At 39.0% G+C, this 16457-nt stretch overlaps 1 protein-coding gene across 1 annotated transcript in view; it reads right to left on the bottom strand.

Moving 5' to 3' along the window:
• LOC306849703 (BAI1-associated protein 3-like) overlaps window positions 1–16457 on the bottom strand; it is a gene marked incomplete at both ends in the record, with an annotated part of 59349 nt that overhangs the window by 5470 nt on the left and 37422 nt on the right. Inside the window, 16 exons of the mRNA XM_079384947.1 lie at window positions 1059–1179; window positions 2252–2335; window positions 2415–2486; window positions 4484–4592; window positions 4777–4856; window positions 4938–5006; window positions 6607–6822; window positions 7106–7201; window positions 7362–7505; window positions 12045–12168; window positions 12364–12515; window positions 12612–12663; window positions 12988–13085; window positions 13390–13446; window positions 14582–14672; window positions 15059–15183. Of these exons, the coding sequence (XP_079241073.1) occupies window positions 1059–1179; window positions 2252–2335; window positions 2415–2486; window positions 4484–4592; window positions 4777–4856; window positions 4938–5006; window positions 6607–6822; window positions 7106–7201; window positions 7362–7505; window positions 12045–12168; window positions 12364–12515; window positions 12612–12663; window positions 12988–13085; window positions 13390–13446; window positions 14582–14672; window positions 15059–15183 (1690 nt within the window). The remainder of the gene's footprint in view (window positions 1–1058; window positions 1180–2251; window positions 2336–2414; window positions 2487–4483; window positions 4593–4776; window positions 4857–4937; window positions 5007–6606; window positions 6823–7105; window positions 7202–7361; window positions 7506–12044; window positions 12169–12363; window positions 12516–12611; window positions 12664–12987; window positions 13086–13389; window positions 13447–14581; window positions 14673–15058; window positions 15184–16457) is intronic.

Genomic DNA, 16457 nt, shown 5'->3' with positions numbered 1-16457 from the left:
AGGTGTGGCGGCCTCCAAGGCCTTCTTGGCAGGTGTCCCGGTTCAGGACATCTGCAACGCTGCTGGGTGGTCCACGCCCCTGACATTCGCCAGGTTCTATAACCTTGACATCCGAGCCTCTCCAGGCTCCTCCGTCCTTTCGTCCTGACATCAGGCAGGGACTTGTCAGTCTGGCGGTGTTGGTATATCGTTCCCCATAGCGTCTTCGGACGCAGCTCGAAGTTCCTGGAAGGGAACGTACCAGGCTACATATGTAACCCAGGTTCCCTGAAGGGAACGAGAGCTGCGTCTCATGGCCACACTTCCGGCATCCCTGCCAGCGCTTGCTTCATGACTGGAAGTTGACGCCGGCTCCGCCGCACGTGCTTATATACTTCCTGGTCGTGGCGCCACCCCGCCCGTGACGCCTCGCCCTCCTTCGGACTGATTGCACAGGTTATTCAGAGGTGACACAGAGCATGGTCACGCTCATGGCGTTCCCCATAGCGTCTTCGGACACAGCTCTCGTTCCCTTCAGGGAACCTGGGTTACATTCGTAACCTGGTACGTTTCTCTATCTCTCTCTATCTCTCTCTCTCTCTCTCTCTCTCTCTCTCTCTCTGTCATTTTTTCCCAAATAAGTTTAAAAACTTGTATTTTACATACACATTTTGTAAATAATAGGCTTAGGTGTTTACAGTAGAAACATTGCTAGAATATCGATTCATCGATATTAAAAATCTGTCGATATTACAATTTTACAATTGCAATAATTTTTTTTCTGAATAAATTAAAATACAAAAAATATTTAAAATGCTATAATGTAAATGAATTTAGGCATCTCAACATTATAATGCACTGTATGGAAATTGCTAATCATTCTGAGATATGCTAAATATTACATTTATCAGTGTTCTTACATTACTAGTGTTTTTAAAGATTAACTTATTTCCTTGAACAAATAGAGAGAGATATAAAGGTAAACGTAAACATAAGGGAAATGAGCATCCAAAATAAATAACCAATAAGGATTAAAAGATTACTATATATTTGTTTTTTTGTTTGTTTGTTTTTTTTACCGTTAGCATCCAGGGCAATGAGGTCAGCTGCATGCAGTATCTCCACAGTAAGTCTTTGCTCAGGTGCATCATAGTAACACTTCACACTGATACGACCAAAACGACTGTGCTTTAAGATTCTCTGTAAAGCAAATGCACATCTGTTAAAGATTACCATCTATAGCACATAATACATATAACATTCACATCTAGTTAACACATTAGGCAAGGTTGAAACTCAACAATTGCTTTTAGTGAATTTTTTTCTAACAGGTTGTGCCTTAAAAGCAGGTGAAATTGCATTTTTAGCCACCATAGATGTGGACCTGGTGTGAAAATTGTCTCAAATTGGAGGTGGTGAAATGATGCTACTTTTTGAGATTGTCCCACCACACTGTGGCCAAAATTTGTGGCAACCCTGCATGTATCTCGCTTGTATATGATATTGATTAAGTTATTGGACAAATCTTACTTCAGGTCATGTCGGAATGATCATATTTACCATACATGAACACCATGACCGGTTTTTATTTTAACCCTGACCTTCCGGATACAGGAATGTCAATTTAGAAGAAAATTGATTTTGTGTGCATTCGCATTAATGTTCATGAAGTAAAGCTATGAGGCTTGCCAGGAAATGCCACTCATTTAGCTAAATCATGAAGCAACATGAAAATGGAGGACAAGAAATATAAAATTGCCTGAAGTTTTCATACCCTAAGCAAAATCACTTGAATGCCCACATTATGTAACTTTTAAATGCTTAGTTAGTTTTCTTTTAACTATTACATAATTGACTAGCCTAGAAACATGCTAACATCAACTGTGGGACATGCTTTTCGTGTAGTTCATGTGAGGAATTATATTTGTTTTGCAGCAAACTTTTTTTAAAGAAGTTAAAAAAGAAGTTTTTTTTAAAGTAGTTCAGATGCGACATTTATGAGGTTCGGTTTCGCAACATGCTGGTTGTGCAGACATCTGCCCCTGTAGGCAGCAGACAGCAAGTCAGCTTAGCAGGATTTGAGACACAGTCAGAGGCTGCAAAATCTTTCACAGTGCAAAGAACGCTTAGTCAAAGAGGAAATGACTGATGTAAACTTTTAATCATCAGAGGAAGGAATAGTATTTGTGATGTCTTAGCTCCTAATCAACACCTCCTCTCTCTGCAGGGCTGGAGCTAAAAGCTATGGCGGCTCAGCAGGACTCCTACCCACCTGCTGGGAGATTTTCTCCAGGAAATACTGTTCAATCAGCTCAAAGGAGGAGCATTTGTTCAGACGCAGCTCCTCATCCAGGGCCTGATGGGAAGGAAGAGGGAAGGCATATGAGTCCATACTTATTCATTTCGTCAGCCACATTGATTAAAGGTGAGAATACCTTATAATCTCCACTCTTAAGGTCTTCCAAGAGCAGTCCTTCTCCATCAGCGTGGAAGAACCGCACCAGTGTCTGAATAAAAAGAGTTTGTAATTAAGGTAACGACTGACAATCAGTACAAGTCATTGTACTTTATACCTTATGCCATTTTTTTCTTGTGCTCTTTCTTTGACTGCACAGGCTCCAGCAGACATGCAGACTCTTGTAACACGCTCTTTAGACTTGTTATGCTAATAGACCAACTATATGGTGAACAACATGTTCAACCCACATGCTCGCTCGGCACTTCATGAGTTTTCATGTAAATCTGTGGTGTGTTCCTGCCAGTTCTTCTCTGTTGGAAAACTGGATCTCACATATTGACATGCTACTGGGGACGTCCTAAGTTCTCCAGCGAGCTGTGGACAAGAGCAATGGTGAATAACTGACGGTGTCAGGCATGATGTAAAACTGTGACTGTGAATTCAGACTGAGAGAAACCGGACATGAGGACCAATGGCCTTTGCAGTCACAGAGTTGCAGTCACCGCCAGCTGGCAAAAACATAGTTGGCTTTCAGAAGTATTTGTTAACTAACCTCACTAATATAGTAGGCCTACTCATTTCCCTAAAAATGCTGCTGGAGCTCAGGCAAGGGATCTGGAACTTTTGAGACTTTGATATTTCCCCATTCAAGTATAGGAGTTGGTCTTGTACGAGCGAAACAGCTGTCAAATACAGCCACAGAGTTAACTGAATTTCTTTAAAAGAGACTTTGTGATACTCATTAGCCATCAGGCCGAACAGTTCAAAAAATGGTAAGGAATGGTTACAGTTATATTTCCACTTGAGCGTGGTTCGGCACGGTGCGATTACAAACCATTCCCAACCTGGAACCATACTGGTAGACTGAGTGTAATGACGTCAGTACTCAGGAATGGTCCCTGGTCTGTTGTCTGGTTACCAGTTTCTCTCTGTAGCCAAATGCTATTTCAGTGTAGTAAACAGAAATATCTGATCATCCTCCATATTGCAGTCGCTATTTATATCTCAAACTGTATGTAAGCACTTGGATTACCGAAAGAGCTTGGTAGATTAAATTGTAGTCCTTTTTTAGTTCAAATTTTAGTTAGTAATGTAATGCATTACATTATACATTTTAGCTAATATAATCAGACTACTTTTTAATTACTTTTAGACCTAACATGTTTATCACAGTGATTTAAATAGGATAATATTGTACCATATTGATATAAAAATACAAAGAGAATGAAAATATATTCCATTCATTATTAAAATCATGAAGTTCATTAAACATTAAATTACATCAATGTTTTCCAAACTGGCTTCGGTAAAGAAACTGCCAGCTAAAAGTGAATAATTAATTAAATCATAAAAATGTAAAATTAAAATAAATCATTAAAAAAAAAAAACAATCAAAATAAAATGCTTACTAAAAACATGAAATATTTTATTTGTTCACCTGCATTTAATGTGACAATTAACCAATGTCAAAGAACCATGAACATGCATATGTTTTACTTAATTATTAACTTTCTACTATTACTTTAAAATCTCAGGTGGACTTCAAGTAAAATATATTAGGTGAAAGAAGTTCAGTTCACAAAAAAGTAGGAAATTTCTGTACTAAAAATTGCTGTTTTCTTCCTCTTAAGGATTTGACTTTGCTCTTATCATATGGAAATCCATGCTATGCATATAAATAAGAAATCGTGTGATTTTATGCATTTTAATGCATTTGAAAGACAAAAGCCTTCCTAAGACAAAGACTTGTGTGAATAATATGTATTCATGTAATCAATAAAAAAGTAACTGTAGTCTGATTTCGAGTATTTTAAAATGTAATATAGTTACAAGTACTTAATGTTTGGAATCTGATTATGTAATCTAAATTACATGTAATTCCAGCACTGATTACTGAGGCAACGACTGATATATTGTACTACAAGCTCTGTTATCAGCACTGGAAAAATGAAGCCATATCTGTACACGCTGGGCTGGATCGGCATGAATTGCTTAAGCAACAAGAATGTTTTTTCCCACCGGTGGAAAAGCAGCTATGTGACTGACCTCTACCGTGTACTGGAACCGTGTGTAGAATTCCACCTGGACGCCCCTGTTTTCCCCCACAGTGTCCAGGATCATCCGCAGGAGCAGCTCCCACAGACTCTGCAGAACCCTGGGGTGCACAACAACCAGAAAGATCACGCTCACGGACACAGTGACCTCCTTCACATGCAGTCAATTACCACTTTACAGAGCCCAATTTACTTGGAAAATATGCTTCCAAGAATAAATCTGTGTGTCATTACTTTTATCATTACAGTATGTCCCCCTTATCACTAAATGAAGCAAGTGATTACCTTGTTAGATTCTCTTTAACCAGTGACTCATTGAGGATGACTAGAGTGTCATCTAGGTACTTCATCAGAGGAGCCACAGCCTGGAGCAGTTCATCAAAGAGGACATGCATTGAAAAACATATTAGGCCATAATTACATGTTCTTTCTCTGATTATACTTACCTCATCAGTGTTAATGGAGTCTGGAGACAGGCTGATGTGTTGAATACATCTTCTGAGTTCAGGAAGCATCTGTGTGGGACAAAGTTTTGTGTGATTGACTTTTAAACCCAGAAACTGTGCAGCAGTCAGGGGTGCATTTCTCAAAACCATCCTTAGCCAACTAAGGTCACAATGTCTGTTGTTATCAACATAGTTCAATGATTTGGTTTTCCCCAAAACTTCAGTTCCAACAAGCATTCTCAAAGCAGCATCGCAAACTTTAAACTTTGCAAATAATTGGAACTACTGCTCTTGAAATGTGGTCATAAGCATAGTTTGATGTTGACTTAATTAGATAAATAGATGACGTGGTACAATCTATATCTTCCATTCCATGTTTGTCAAGAGAATAAAAGTGACTTTTTTTTAAAGAGTGGGCATGTGTGAATAAAGTAAAACAATGGTAGACAAAAATAACAAAGAAGTTTTCAGATGCCATGTTTGTTGTTTACATAACATAACATTACACCTGACTTTAATTCTACCTTAAATTAACTAGCATAAGTTATTGCTCCAACACAATTGTGACGTCATTAACACCAGAAATCCTATATTGTTAAACCAATGTGGTTCAAACAACAGCTGAGCAACAAAGTCTCTATAGTCTCGAGAAACAGACATGACTAGATTTTACAGAAATAATCTGGTATTAATATAATTTTTTAATTTGACATTAGTTTATTTATCCAATGTTGCATTAAATTATGTAGTTAAAGGGTTAGTTCACCCAAAATTTACCCATGATTTACTCACCCTCAAGCCATCCTAGGTGTATATGTCTTTCTTCTTTCAGACAAATGCAATCAGAGTTATATTTAAAAAATGTCCTGGTTCCTCCACGCTTTATAATGGCATTGAATAGCCGTTGAGATTTTGAAGCCCAAAAAAGTGTGTCTATCCATCATAAAAAGTGCTCCACACGGCTCTGGTGAGAATATGATAGTCTCGCGAGAATTAAGTCTGGTTTGTATCAAAATCCTCTGACATGTTTCATTACAAATCCTCGTTTTGTGCTTTTAATTCGTGACCGGTTTTGTTTTGCTCTCTCCTTTGCGCTTTCGCATTCATCACCACGTTTGCCTATGTCTTATGTCATCCGCTGGACGCCACTCTCTCATGAATGCGCATAAGACAGTGGAAGATAGAGATTACAGTTTATGAAGTTTTAAATAAGTACATTTTTCCTGCACAAATGCATCAATTCACTTCAGAAGGCCTTTATCAACTTCCCGGAGCTGTGTGGACTACTTTTTATGATGGATGGATGCACTTTTATTGGACTTCAAAATCTCGACCCCCGTTCACTGGCATTATAAAGCTTGGAGGAGCCAGGACATTTTTTAACGTAACTCCAATTGTACTCGTCGAAAAGAAGAAAGTCATATACACCTAGAATGGCTTGAGGGTGAGTCATGGGTTCATTTTCATTTTTGGGTGAACTATTCTTTTAAGTAATGAGTGACGTCCTTGAATGGGAAAGGCATACCAGATATCTAATTTTCAGAGACCTATGTTTGGGAACAATATGCTTTAGCGTTAGCATAACATGCTTGTACAGTATGTTGCCATAGCTCTTAGTATAATCAGGTCTCTTAGCAGTTGAACTGTGCTTCTTGATGTATGCCATTACCCTATCAGTAAGGTGTGTGATTAGGCGTTTGGCCTCCCTCTGCAGGTCGATATCAGCATTGTAGAGCTGCCCATTGAGGGACTTGTTGACCTGCTCCTTCCCTTCCAAGCCGCATGACTCCTCCATGGCCTGTTCGACCCCCTGCCAGTCCAGGTCCTGTGGTAGACCCCCAAGGTACATACGCACATGCTCCATGCTATTCAGAGCGACACAAACCTGCGCCAAAGCAGCAGCCAGGAAGAGGAGGAAGGGAAATCGGAAATGAGGAAAGGAGAGGTAAAGATTGGAAAGAACAAAAAGGAAGAAAATAAGGAAGTCTAAATGGGGCGGAGGGAGAGAGAAAGGATATAGTGCAAAATGAAAAGGGGGTGCTAACGAGATCAGATACTGTGACACAGATGCACTGCTGAGATGTCAGTGTTGTCAGGGAGAAGCACTCAACGCTGACATTTACTTTGCTTGTAATGAAAGCCAACCCTCCCTTGCCCAGAAACGGTACCTGCACGATGAAACTCTTGTGGTCTCGTTCCAGCTGGCCCCTCTCAATCTTGCGCTTGATCAGCTCGGCGTAACACACTGCCTCGCTGCAGAAATTCTGCCACACATCAAGAAAGAATTGCGTTATGTGGGTGAAACCAGCAATTCTCCTTTCCATTACGAGCATGCTTTTTTATTTTCAGTGCTTTTGGCCGCCACTCCCCAGCTGTGCAAGCTTAAACTGCATGCTTATGAAAGTAGAGCTTAGAGGCGCTCACGTCCGTCAGGCGTGTGATGAAAATGAAGGATCCTGCTGAATCAGGCCACGCCAGCTGGGCCCAGAACTCCCGCACTTGGCTGAAGCACATCGTAACGTCCACCGCCGAGGAACTGTGTTTGGTCTGACTCTGGATCGGCTCCAGCTGTATCATTAAAATATACACGTTACGCTATGTAGCCAACACAATACACTCTCAGTGGGGTACATTAACTTGATTTTTGCCTTCTCAGCACACACTTAGAACTGAAGGGGGTTTTCGCAGTGATGCCATAGAAAAACAATTTTGGGTTCCACAAAGAGCCTTTCAGTGATCAGTTCTTAAAAGAAACATTTCTTTTTACCTTGAAGAACATTTTCTGCCAGAGGCATGTTTTATAAAAAGAACTGTAAGTAGTTAATACAAAATATTATATAAAAATTCTTAAAATTATGCGTTCCACTTAATCCCAAAAGCATTGTAACTAGTACTAGAAAGTCTTGTGAAAAGTGCAGGAAATCCACAAAAATATCTTTAAACTTAATACAGTTGATGCCACTATTCTTATAATTTTTCTTAATTTGTTTTCATTAAAGCAAATACATTTATATTTAACAAAATAATATAATATAAAAATAAAATAATATAATTGAAAATTAAATTTTGGGTGGGCAACCAATGTTGGTATAAACAAACTATTGGCATGACGGTTGCAGACAACTATATGAATAAAATTCAATGGGGGCGGATATGCTGTCTTTAAAGCGGAAATGGGTATTATAATCACTCAGTGGCATGCATGGAAACAATTACACATATCTTGGCTTGTCATCATGTCGCCCCACACCTTCATCTTCCTCACCTGGTCTACGCATGCGCTGAATTGTGACTGCGCGTTTTGAGTTTGAGCTCCATCAAATTGATTCTTTATCGTCTATTTTCTATCTTAAAAACTATTTTATACACTATCATTTTCGTTTCTATAACGTGTGAATATATCCCCTATAGCATTCTAAAACAAAACCAATCAGAGCGCCTTGTTATCACTAGTTTTATTTTGATTTCTCCAGTCTGCTATTAGTTTATAGTCCGTTAGCATCGGCTTCGTGGCTGCCGCTAATCTCGCTTAGATTGCTAATTCTCTATTCACACACATTCCCATTGTTTCACTGTTACTTGCTTAAATGGCGGATTTGTGTCTACCTTTGAGTGCAGGTGAGGACACGTTCGAGCTTCATTCGGTGCAGCTGGAGCTGGAGCTCGTGGAGAAGCAGATCCGCGATCTGGTGGAGAAGCAGGCCCAGCTGAGAGAGCGGAGAGCTGCACTGGAAATATCCCGGGCTGACACTCACAAATCCGGGGTAAGTATACAGCACGCTGCTAACACTCCCACCACCTCTACTCCGTGTGTTTCTCTGCACAGGCCCTGTGCACCCAGGACGCGATCTTCCCAGATGTCCTTCACTCCGGCGCCGGGACGCCATGGACCCTGGGTGCACCAGCAACGGAAGACGCGAGCCAGGCCCCGGGCGATGACCTCTCCCCCTCCACCGCCTCCGGTCTTCGGGACCTCCACCCGGAACCGCTACGCTCCCCTCCGCGAGACGGAACGCGATGCTGTGATCGTCGGAGACTCCATCATCCAGCACGTCCGTGCTACGTTAGCTGAAGGTAAAGTGCACACTCACTGTTTCCCCGGTGCTCGTGTTCTCGATGTTTCTGCGCAGATACCCGCGATCCTGAAGGGCGACGAGAGCATCGGTGCTGTCGTGCTGCACGTGGGGGTTAACGACACCAAGCTGCAGCAGACGGAGACACTGAAGAGGGACTTCAGGAGCCTGATCGAGACGGTACACAGCACATCGCCCGCGACGACGATCATCGTGTCAGGACCGCTTCCCACGTATCAACGAGGACACGAAAGGTTCAGTAGACTGTTTGCTTTAAACGAATGGTTATTGTCATGGTGTAAAGAACAGAAACTGCTCTTTGTTAATAATTGGAATCTTTTCTGAGAGCGTCCTAGGCTTCTCCGTGCTGATGGCCTGCACCCCAGCAGAGTCGGAATGGAACTCCTGTCAGACAACATCTCCAGGACGCTACGCTCCATCTGACTAGTAAGCCAATTCTCAAATAACTACTATGATGACTTTTGTTCTACCCACTTAAAAGACAGAAGTACTTGCGTTGTCCAATCTTTTCAGACTGTGTCTGTTCCCCGAATAGCGAGGTCAAAATATAAATCAGGATCTCGAAAAAATCTGATCATGATTAAACCAGAAAAACGCAAAATAAATGAACAAAAACAATTTTTAAAGTTTGGGCTCCTAAACATTAGGTCACTCGCACCCAAAGCAGTTATTGTAAATTAAATGATCACAGATAATAATTTTGATGTACTCTGCCTGACTGAAACCTGGCTTAAACCAAATGAATATTTTGGTCTAAATGAGTCTACTCCACCAAGCTACTGTTATAAACATGAGCCCTGTCAGACTGGTCGTGGCGGCAGTGTTGCAACAATATATAGTGATATTCTCAATGTTATTCAGAAAACAGGATACAGGAGGTTTAACTCATTTGAAATACTTCTGCTTAATGTTACACTATTAGATATGCAAAAGAAATCTCTCCTGTCTCTTGCTCTGGCTACTGTGTATAGACCGCCAGGGTCATATACAAATTTATCTTTAGGTCACGTCCCAAAACCATTCAAGCTGGCAGTTATTAAGCCTCTTATTAAGAAACCACAACTAGATTCTAATGAACTGGCAAATTACAGACCCATTTCAAATCTTCCGTTTATGTCTAAAATTTTAGAAAAAGTTGTGTCTTCTCAATTGTGCTCCTTCTTGCAAAAAAATTATCTCTATGAAGAATTTCATTCAGGTTTCAGGCCTCACCATTGTAGAGAAACTGCACTTGTTAAAATGACAAGACTTGCTTCTTGCTTCAGACCAAGGCTGCATCTCATTGCTAGTATTACTTGATCTTAGTGCTGCGTTCAACACTATAGACCATGACATACTCATAGATCAATTACAAAACTATACTGGTATTCAAGGGCAGGCTTTAAGATGGTGTAGATCCTACCTGTCCGATAGCTACCACTTTGTTAATTTAAAAGAGGAGTCATCTCAGTTATCACCAGTAAAGTATGGAGTACCACAAGGATCTGTCCTAGGTCCTCTGCTATTTTCAATATACATGTTGCCCCTTGGTAGTATTATTAGAAAATACGGGATTAGTTTTCATTGTTATGCTGATGATACTCAACTATATATCTCAACAAGACCAGATGAAACTTCTAAACTATCTAAGCTAATAGATTGTGTAAAAAATATAAAAGATTGGATGACCAATAATTTCCTCCTATTAAATTCAGGTAAGACAGAGATATTACTTATTGGACTAAAAAACAGTACACAAAATCTCTTGGATTACAATTTGCAACTAGACGGATGTACTGTTACGTCCTCTCATACCGTATGCACTTATGTCAAGTCAAATATCTGGGTGTTATATTAGACAGCAGCTTGTCCTTTGAAAATCATATTTCCCATGTTACAAAAACAGCACTCTTCCATCTTAGAAACATTGCCAAGTTTTGAAACATGCTACCTGTTTCTGATGCAGAAAAGCTAGTTAATGCATTCATGACCTCTAGACTGGACTATTGTAATGCACTGCTAGGTGGTTGTCCTGCATCTTCAATAAACAAGCTACAGATAGTCTAAAATGCAGCAGCTAGAGTTCTTACAAGGTCAAGAAAATATGATCATATTACCCCAATTTTACAGTCTCTGCACTGGCTACCTATTAAATTCAGTATCATTTACAAAATATTATTGCTTGCCTATAAGGCCCTAAATGGTTTAGCTCCTGCATACCTAACTTGACTTCTACCATGCTAAAATCCAACCCGCTCCCTAAGGTCACAAAACTCTGGACTTTTGGTAGTACCTAGGATGGCAAAGTCCACTAAAGGAGGTAGAGCTTTTTCACATTTGGCTCCCGAACTCTGGAATAGCCTTCCTGATAACATTCGGTGTTCAGATACACTTTCTCTGTTTAAATCTAGATTAAAGACACATCTCTTTAGCCAAGCATTCACATAATGCATTTTATAATCTTGTACTGCAGTTATATCTGATCAAATGTACATTATTATTCTTTAGATTGGGTTGAACAAATCATTTTTGCTTAGATGGAACAGCAGCTATGCTATTTATGTCTCTATTTGTTTCTCTGTTTCTGCCACGGGATTAACATCCCATGGTAACTAGGAATTACAGAAGCTTCAGTCTGGATGACCGAACACCTGAGAAAAGATGATGCCAACCCCTCAGAGGACCTCAGAGGATGCCAAAGCTCAGACAACATACAGAATTACCAAATTTTGCTATAAATTAAATATATTAAGGTTCTGCAATATATAAATATATTGTGGAAACTTAATTTCCTGTAGAGCTGCTTTGCAACAATTTGTATCATACAAAGCGCTATATAAATAAACTTGAACTTGAACCTTCAATAAGCTATTTCTCCCTGTCTACTTGTCTGTAGCATTGCTGTCACTGCTATTGCTGTACAAGACTTTAAATGTGGTTTTAAAATGAATCTTGTATGTTCATATTAAGTCAATCACATATTGTATTGGTAGCTATATTATGCTATAATGCTTTAGTTTGGCCTCCAACTCACCTGATCCATTTCCACAGCTTTGCGGATCCTGTCAGTGGATCTTTCATGTACAATCTGCAGCCATTTATGAATAGAGGTCTTGAGCCAGTTGTGAAATCCAGTTAGAGCCAACATCTTAGTGTCTCTGAAAATAAATGTCCACGTGTGAATCACCAGTTATGACTAAGTCATTAGGCTCACTCAAGAGTATATAACCTTGTCAATTAGTAGAATCATCAATCTATAAACAATCTATGCTCATGTACATTCACTCTTTTAATTAGTCTAGCTGATGAATTAGCTCTCATGCTGATGGATTAAGAGGAACTCAGTGACTAACTTAAGAGGCAGAAACTCCCTGAAGCGTTTGAGGGACTTCAGAGACATGTAGAGCTCAAAAAGGGTCTCTCCCATGGTTTGGGTGAGTCGTGAACTCTCCTGCTCCAGGTTCCCACACACTCGCTCCATTGCTACATTCACGTCATCTGCCACCTGGAGACACAGCACAACATTAAAGCTCCATCACCTGACTCCTGTTTATCGAGGAAAGACTTATTTTTAAGCGTTCCCAGGGGTGCTCAAACTTACAAGCTTCTCTAACTGCCGGTAGGAGATGCTGAAGAAGTCAACCTTCACAGAGCTGAAAGACGAGACAAAAAAAAAACTTTTTCTATGTTCTTTTTTAAGCTTGTTTCATTGTTGTTGTGTCCCAACCCATCTCATTAAAAATTAAGTGTGATTTAAATAAGCTATTCTTAGGCTGGTTTTCCTAAATGCTTTGTCTCTGCAGGGTAATCAAAACATTGTTCTGTTAGTTCTGCCCAACACAGCAATCCTGACTTGGCGTGAGTTTGTAGTGGGACTATTTGACCGACCAATGGTGGGCAGGGAGCATGCTTTGGAATCCTGTTTGAAAATAGTCATTATTTTTTGCAATTCTGAAATTGCACATGTCTAAAGATACCTGTAATAAAGCTTGTTGTAGACATTTTCTCCTCTCTGCACATCAGCACATACTGCATCCACCACCATAACCAAACGCCTCAGCTGCTCCTCTAGAGTCTGTAGAGATGTGCAGACAACAGATACATCAGCTACTGAAATGCCTGACCAATGCTTTCTTGTTCAGTTATGAGCAACGGCGAAACGACAGATGCTTTAACTACAGCAGTATGAATGTAGACATCCTGTACAGTACAAAATTTTCTGTTTGTTCCAGTTTTATATTATATGCTAATATAAGTCTTGATATAAAGTTCCACTGAAACTATATTCATATTGGTTTCCAAGCTTTCTTTGTGCTGTAGATAAATGGTTGGAACTACATTTGAAAACACTTTTAAATGGTAATTAAATCAATACTTACACCTTCATCAGGTTTTATGTTTGATATTATTCCTTCATACCACTCAACTGTACCTCTCTAAAGTCAGGAACAAACAAAGAAACAATAAATAAAAAAATAGTAGTAATATACAAATGTATCCATAATTTAGTAAAATATTAACTATTTAAAATCACTGTGTAGAGTGGCCCCAAAAGCATTTTGGACAATTTTGGACACATAAATCAAACTAACTGTAGAAATGTTGCTGCATTCAATACAAAATATAAAATCAAGTAGCATCTGCAAGAGCGTTTCTCAGAGCCATGACCTTTAACCATCTGGTCTCTCAAGATGTATGAAGTCATTTCCTCTCCAGTTCACAAAGGTATAATATATCAACCACAGGTGTACTTCATCACAAGAAGTATATTCTATGTTTGGCAACCAGAAAGTATTACAATACTTTTGCCTGTATTTTGAACAATGTATTTATCATTTTACAATTTGAAACCTAACAAACGTTTTGTGTTAAAACACATCAAAGCTGAATTTTCAGCATCATTACTCTAGTCTTCAGTGACACATGATCCTTTAAAAATAATTCTAAAATGTTTATATGATACTCAAGAAATATTTCTTATTATCAATGTTGAAAACAGTAGTGCTGCTCGATATTTTTGTGGAAACCGTGATACATTTGTTTAGGATTCTTTGATGAAATGGAAGTTTAAAAATAACAGCATTTATTTGAAAAGGTATAGCCATTTAAAATGTTACAACAGATTTCTGTCATGTTTGGTCAATTTAATGTGTCCTGGCTAAATAAAATTTTCCCAGCTGAAAAAGAACAAACACAAACAGCAGAAACCATCACAGAAATTTCTAATGGTTTCCACTACAAATACCATTACAAACATTGCAAACCAAACTTTTAACCATTAAAACCATTAAAAAATAGTTATGTAAAAATGTAACAAGCCACCAATAGAAGGTGACCAATTAGAAACCCACAGGGTCCATTACAGTTTCCATTAAAACCAATAAAAGTCCCATTATAACCAGTAAAACCATTACAAATTTTGTAATGGTGTCTATTGTTTTTTTCAGCAGAGCTTATTTACCCCAAACTTTTGAACAGTAGTCTACATTTTGACAAGTGTGGCTTCAGTGTCCAAATACCTTTTGGAACCAGTGCACGTCTCACTGTTGTATGTCGGTATCACCTTATTACCTTTATAACTGTTGCTATTTCCAAGTGCAGTTCGCTGCGGTTTGAACACACGGCTCTAAAGGCTGCCATTGACTGCAGGTGACCAATGCTCCTAAGGCACACATACACACAGCAGATCAATATCCAAAGAACAGATTCAACAACACCATGTGGAAACTACATGAATTGTTTGTGTGTTAAGTGTGTCTCTGAGCCCAGTATACTGTACTACATTGTAGTAGTAACACTAGAAATGCCCACAAGATGTCAATTTTTGTGTGTCCCACTACCCAATACAGATCTACCCACAGGAGTCCAAAAGGGCAGATCACCATGCGCTCCCAGACACAGCTACTGCAATTGATGGCAGAAATATCTGAATTGAAATGGTTTTATTTTGGTCCTTTGGCCTGGAAATCGATCGTATGAATGCCAGCTCCTGTGAACATATGTGTGAGGTCATGAGTCTTTGTAGCCTGTGTGTGTGTGTGAATTCACCTCAGCATAAGCTCACAGCGTATGATGGCAGCAGAGTTGTTGCAGGGGAATACTTGACGCATACTCTTCATTTGAGACAGGCAGTAATCACAGTAAAGTGTGAAGCTCTCTGCCAACAGACCCTCCTGCACTCAGAAACACATAATTACAGACTGGACCCAGATGAAAAGAATTAGTTCCAAACTAGAGCCTTAGGGGGGAATTCATGGAAAATTAATTACACCTGCTGATAGCGCTGTTTATTTGCACACGCCGACTGCATTGTTTTAGCACCCGATTCGCTGAAGGTATTACGCACCAATTGCAATCTGCAATGCGCAACTCTGCAAGCACTTTACGGAACATTAACTACACCACAAATAGCGCTGAATATAATAAACCTAGTTTACAAAAAAGGAGTCATGTTTGTGCAAACATTGACAATGCAACAAAGTCGACATGGGACACCACATTCTAAAAAGAAGTTAAAACAAATTAAACTTTTAAAAAAACATGTCTAGCAAACTATCCAGTGCCTTTCAAATGCAAAATCATGTCCTGTTTTTGTTTTGTTTTTCCAATAAAATATCTAAAATATATTAAGAAATATAAATGTACTTAAAGGTGAAGTTTATTTCATTAAAAAAAATACATCCTCTTAATCTACACTCGTAAGAAATAAGGTTATTTTTAACAGTATTACTGTTAGTATTGCTAGTATAACTTTTTATAACCATATAAGCCCAAAGAACCCTTTGCTGTTGAAATGTTCTTTGAGTTAAAGATTATGGTTCTTTTTTGCCACTTTTTTGTTTTTCAATTCTGTAACTGTCAAAGTCACCTCATTGATTTTCTGGAGCTCAGCTATCCAGCTACACAGACTGACTGTCAACACACTCTTGACTGGTACATTTCCGTTTTAAAAATTACTATTAATTTTAACTTTCAAATTGTAACTAGTTTCCTACCAATCATGTCATTTTCTCTCTGTAGTTTAACAGAACATGTAACTGTGACCAGCTCTCTTCAGTTAAGGATAATTATCTCCAATTCTCCATTAAATAAGTGACAGAGATATTGAATTTATGATCCATATTGGTAGATTTTTTTAAATTACTTGTTTAATAGGTCCTTTATAGTACTTTCAAATCATGGATACTTATGGAACCGTATAAAAAGGGTCCTATTTAGCACAAAAGGGTTCTACTATTATTACAACCAAAGAATCCAAATTTGGTTCGGTTTAGAACCATTTTAATTAAGAGTGTACTTTATTGGTTACTAAATGTTCCATTCGTGGGTTTTACCTCACCAAAACTGTAAACACTGGCCAGTGGCCAACACAGATCTTTTTCCATTTCAACCAATAGCGAGAGCTTGGGGCATGGCTATTGTATAGCAGGCTGAGCTAGTAGGTGTC

The sequence above is a fragment of the Barbus barbus genome, assembly GCF_936440315.1.
Source record: "Barbus barbus genome assembly, chromosome: 3".
Taxonomy (NCBI): Eukaryota; Metazoa; Chordata; class Actinopteri; order Cypriniformes; family Cyprinidae; genus Barbus; species Barbus barbus.
This window is presented reverse-complemented; position numbering and strand designations above follow the sequence as displayed.